This window comes from Monopterus albus, unplaced genomic scaffold, assembly GCF_001952655.1.
Source record: "Monopterus albus unplaced genomic scaffold, M_albus_1.0 scaffold545.1, whole genome shotgun sequence".
NCBI lineage: Eukaryota > Metazoa > Chordata > Actinopteri > Synbranchiformes > Synbranchidae > Monopterus > Monopterus albus.
The window spans coordinates 36,685-42,572 of record NW_018128425.1 but is presented as its reverse complement, the minus strand read 5'-3'; the positions used below and the strand labels follow the sequence as shown (position 1 = coordinate 42,572).

Genomic DNA, 5,888 nt, shown 5'->3' with positions numbered 1-5,888 from the left:
CTCTTCAGCTACTTTGTTTTTTCAAAATGTGTTATACTCTTTCTCCACGTATTTGACTGTCTGTGGTAGGCCAAAAAATGTTCACCTATAATGATGTTTTATCTTTGATCCTATCTGTATGTGTGTGCTCATGTACCTTACTGCTCCCTGTAGGAGCTGAAGCACCTGATCCTGGAGGCAGCGGATGGTTTCCTGTTTGTGGTTGCTGCAGAGACGGGCCGGGTGATCTATGTGTCGGACTCCGTGACGCCAGTGCTGAACCACCCCCAGTCAGAGTGGTTTGGCAGCACTCTGTACGAACAGGTCCACCCTGACGATGTGGACAAGCTGAGAGAACAGCTCAGCACCTCAGAAAACTCCATGACAGGTAGAGAATTTTCTTTGTGCTCAACATTTTTTTTTCTACTTTTTTTTAATCAGTGCTTTGCAAAAGGACTTACATGAACATTAGGCCAGGGGTTCTCAAGCTTAATCTTCAAAGGTCCAAAACTGATTTCTGTTCAGAGTCAAGAGTCCCAAAAAATTAGTGATAAGCACGTGGCTAATAGCTTACAAACAACGCACACTCACCAGCCACTTTATTAGGTACACCTGTTCAATTGTATGCAATGCAACGCAACACTTCTACCTTAACATCTGTTTATGAAGCTCAAAATGTTTGTTTTTTTGTGAAATTGTCATAAATGTCTAAATGGTCTTATACTTTTACAGCGCTTTTCTATGCGTTGCAACACCGTCAAAGCACTTTCACACTATTTGGCCATTCACACTCCCAAGCACTCACACCTTCACACACCGGTGTCATCATCGGGAGCAGCTAGGGTTTCAGTGTCTTGCTCAAGGATACTTCGACATGTGGACTGGACAAGCCGGGAATCAAACCGCTAATCTCCCGGTTAGGAGACAACCTGCTCTACCTCCTCAGCCACAGCCGCCAATTATCTATTTAGTATTGAGGTCATAGTTAAAGGTGGCAGTGTACTGGACTACGTTATATTTAGAGGTGTTCCTAATATTCTGACCCCCTCATGTATGTAACCGAGGAGGACAGAAAAATAGAGACATTTTTTTGACATCCGTGAACATGCATTACAGATTTGGATGTCTGTACAAGACGTCCAAACTATGTATCTGTACATCTAGACACAAGACGTGACTGGTAAATACCTTGATGTCTATTCAGGACATATTTTGGAGGTCATCAGACATCCAACAATGACTCAGAATGCTAAGACCTGAGATGGGCCTGTTTTGGATGTCTTCAGATGTTCAAAGTTAGTTAAGTGTCTGCATGTCTCAACCAGACATAATGTGGACATTCCCCATCGTCTAGCATAGGTTCTGTAGCCGCATGTATTGTAGACACCTACACTGGAGGTCAGTAGACATCCAAAACATATGTCTGTGTCCACAAAAGACGTCCAGATACTGAACCTGTGCCAGACATCATTGGATGTCCAAGCTAAGTCTTCACTTTGCAGTCAGGACAGTATTTGCTGAGAATACAGTGTCACTGATTTGCTAAATTACTTTTTCACAGAAAGTTAGTTAACTTTCTAACTATGCTGCAAATGTATGTTGTTGTTGTGACATTATTCCTGCCCCAGTCACTGATGTTGTTGCTGCGTTCATGCGTGTTTATGAATTCTGGGGGTCAGTTGTGTGGCACGTCTCTGTGTTTAGTGGAATACCTGAAGCCTTTTTGACATTTGGCAGAGATTTTTGTATTGACTCAGATTTTAAAAAATGTAAAATTCGCAACGAGTCTGAGAGAGATACTCTTGTGATGCAACCTTCTGCCTAAGTTTTTGCTCTCTAGTGCGCTTAGTGAAGTAATTTCCACAGGGAGCTTCTTAAACCAGACAAATCTAAATTCAGTTCAGTTCAGTTCAACTTTATTTGTATAGTGCTAATTCACAGCAGTCGTCTTGGGGCACTTTACATAGTAAACCTCACAGTATTATAGGGAAAACCCAACAACTCCCCTGAGCAGCACTTGGTAACAGCAGGGAGGAAAAACTCCTTTTAATGGAAGAAACCTCCGACAGACCCCGGCTCTTGGTGGGCAGCCATCTGCCTTGACCGGTTGGGGTGAGTGCATAGAGGAGAGAGAAAGGAAAAGAAAAGCAACAAGACACAAACAATCAAACACTGGTCAGGTTGATGTGGTCGGTGAGTGCTCAGCAGAAACGTAGAGCTCTAGGGCCATGGCTACCTGTAGAAAGGTACAGGGAGAGATAGAGGACACACTATGGGAGAGTGGAGACACAAAGTTAGTGACATGTAATGGTGGCATAGAAAAATAATATGTAGAGGGGAGGAGAGGAGCTGAGAGTATCATGGGATGCAGCCTAGGCCTATAAGAGAGGTATAAAACTACTAGCAGCTACACAGTTCTGCTAATATTGACTTGGTTCATGTTGTACTGTGAACTGAACCAACAACCCTCCAGTTAGGAGATGACATGCTCTACCTCCTGGGCCCCCTTGTGTCTTTCATGGTACATGATCATTCTTGGTATGCAAGGGTAGTATTGTGTTATAAGGCACTGAGGATGACGGCGAGATTTAAAATGTAAAAATGTCAGCCATTCTTGGAGCACTCACTAGAGGGCAACCGTGCCTTGTTAATTTCTTCATGGTACACAGTGTCACAGTGTGTCTGTCAGTCTGTTCATTTGGCCCCAGAGGCCCTCTGAACCTTAGTAATCAGCAGGGCCAAGTAATCCACTTAACACAGTAATGTGCATGTAGAACCATGAGAGATGAAAATACACACATGGGCCTGCACACATGTACAAACACCAGACAGCCTTTGAAGTCCCAGCAATTTTCAGAGTTAAGTTTCATTCTGTGTAACTAAAGCAGCATGTTTGGGATACTCTTTCTCCTCCTCTGCTGCTCACTGTTTGAACTTGTTTTGTGCCTGTTGCATGGCTGCATGTTTTTGCAGCTTGCTGACTTGGAAGAACATAAAAACGTGAATCACCCTGAAGAAATTCCATTCAACAGCAGCTGTTGCTGTATTCTTGGTCAGTGTTTTCTACACATTTCTGTTGCAATGGTTCCAGCACATAAATCACCTTAAAACCACACAGTCATGTTCACATTTCTACAGCTTAAACAAGATACAGCAGGATATCTGGCGAGCCTTAGAGGGGATGGTGTATTTTTAAACTTTTGACAGAGCCAGGTTAGCTATTTCCCTTTGTTTCCACTTTTCCTGCTAAGCTAGACTGACCACATCATGACTCCACATCTGTCTGAGCCCTGAGATTGATATCAGTCCTCTTAATTCACTAGCAGAAAGCAAGCAGGGCTGTTTCTCAAAATATTCAAACTGTTTCTTTAGTGCTGTTGAATGGAATTTCTCTGGTTGGACACTGATCGTTTTTTTAAATATTAATGGCAACTTTCATTAGATAAGGTAAGACTGGAGGCTCCGTCATCATCGTATTGACTTACTTTAAAGTGGGGATAGTATTGTGGACCCCAGCATTATGATACCAGTTTCAATTAACAGATCTGTCCTTCCCTTGTTTTTTTGTTTTGATGTTCTCTCCTTATTGAATTAAAAACAAAACACACAGCGCATACTGTAAATTTAAAATGTGAACATGAGGCCCTTCCAGGGAATAAGAAAAAAAAAAAGATGTAACTAAGGTTATATTTTAATCTGTTTTTGATGCATAAAATGTATTTACATAAAGTGCAGTCAAATAGCAGAGATGTACAGTGCCTTGCGAAAGTATTCGGCCCCCTTGAACTTTGCGACCTTTTGCCACATTTCAGGCTTCAAACATAAAGATATAAAACTGTAATTTTTTGTGAAGAATCAACAACAAGTGGGACACAATCATGAAGTGGAACGAAATTTATTGGATATTTCAAACTTTTTTAACAAATAAAAAAACTGAAAAATTGGGCGTGCAAAATTATTCAACCCCCTTAAGTTAATACGTTGTAGCGCCACCTTTTGCTGCGATTACAGCTGTAAGTCACTTGGGGTATGTCTCTATCAGTTTTGCACATCGAGAGACTGAAATTTTTGCCCATGCCTCCTTGCAAAACAGCTCGAGCTCAGTGAGGTTGGATGGAGAGCGTTTGTGAACAGCAGTTGTCAGTTCTTTCCACAGATTCTCGATTGGATTCAGGTCTGGACTTTGACTTGGCCATTCTAACACCTGGATATGTTTATTTGTGAACCATTCCATTGTAGATTTTGCTTTATGTTTTGGATCATTGTCTTGTTGGAAGACAAATCTCCATCCCAGTCTCAGGTCTTTTGCAGACTCCATCAGGTTTCCTTCCAGAATGGTCCTGTATTTGGCTCCATCCATCTTCCCATCAATTTTAACCATCTTCCCTGTCCCTGCTGAAGAAAAGCAGGCCCAAAACATGATGCTGCCACCACCATGTTTGACAATGGGGATGGTGTGTTCAGGGTGATGAGCTGTGTTGCTTTTACGCCAAACATAACGTTTTGCATTGTTGCCAAAAAGTTCGATTTTGGTTTCATCTGACCAGAGCACCTTCTTCCACATGTTTGGTGCGTCTCCCAGGTGGCTTGTGGCAAACTTTAAACGACACTTTTTATGGATATCTTTAAGAAATGGCTTTCTTCTTGCCACTCTTCCATAAAGGCCAGATTTGTGCAGTATACGACTGATTGTTGTCCTATGGACAGAGTCTCCCACCTCAGCTGTAGATCTCTGCAGTTCATCCAGAGTGATCATGGGCCTCTTGGCTGCATCTCTGATCAGTCTTCTCCTTGTATGAGCTGAAAGTTTAGAGGGACGGCCAGGTCTTGGTAGATTTGCAGTGGTCTGATACTCCTTCCATTTCAATATTATCACTTGCACAGTGCTCCTTGGGATGTTTAAAGCTTGGGAAATCTTTTTGTATCCAAATCCGGCTTTAAACTTCTCCACAACAGTATCTCGGACCTGCCTGGTGTGTTCCTTGTTCTTCATGATGCTCTCTGCGCTTTAAACAGACCTCTGAGACTATCACAGTGCAGGTGCATTTATACGGAGACTTGATTACACACAGGTGGATTCTATTTATCATCATTAGTCATTTAGGTCAACATTGGATCATTCAGAGATCCTCACTGAACTTCTGGAGAGAGTTTGCTGCACTGAAAGTAAAGGGGCTGAATAATTTTGCACGCCCAATTTTTCAGTTTTTTATTTGTTAAAAAAGTTTGAAATATCCAATAAATTTCGTTCCACTTCATGATTGTGTCCCACTTGTTGTTGATTCTTCACAAAAAATTACAGTTTTATATCTTTATGTTTGAAGCCTGAAATGTGGCAAAAGGTCGCAAAGTTCAAGGGGGCCGAATACTTTCGCAAGGCACTGTAAGCAGTTCATTTTATCAGCTTTTCAACAAATATATCTGTTCGAGTTCTTGGGGGCAATGAAAGTCCACTGATCTTTTGTGCTGTTTTCATGACCCTCTGGCGTGCTGCTCTGTCGGCTACTGAACAGTTCCCACACCAGGCTGTAATCTAGTATGTTACAATGCTTTCTACTGAGCAGTGGTAAGAAGACTTCAGCAGTTCTGCAGACAGGTGGGCCTTCTTCACGGTTCTGAGGCCTTTTAACCAGAGCAGCAGTGTTAACAGCCCACTTGAGGTCAACATTGACGTGGATGCCCAGGAAGTTAAAGCTAGACACCTTCTCCCCCTCCTCTCCCCCTATTTTCAGCAGCAGGAGCCCTTCTTGGTGTCATCTGAAGTCTAAAATGAGCTCCTTTGTCTTTTTGATGTGACAGGTTGTTATCTGCACACCAGACAGACAGTCTTCATCTCTGTAGGCAGTCTCATTGTATGGATGCTGATTCAGCATCCATACTGTGATATCCTGATTTTTATTATTTTTGTG

The 5,888-nt window shown here is 42.3% G+C and overlaps 1 protein-coding gene across 4 annotated transcripts in view; it reads left to right on the top strand.

Moving 5' to 3' along the window:
- Nucleotides 1-5,888, top strand: part of LOC109953103 (aryl hydrocarbon receptor nuclear translocator 2-like) — a 67,022-nt gene that overhangs the window by 25,315 nt on the left and 35,819 nt on the right. For all 4 annotated transcript variants that reach the window (XM_020588502.1, XM_020588500.1, XM_020588499.1 and 1 more), the window contains one exon: nt 154-367. In XM_020588502.1, coding sequence (XP_020444158.1) covers nt 154-367 — 214 coding nt within the window. The remainder of the gene's footprint in view (nt 1-153; nt 368-5,888) is intronic.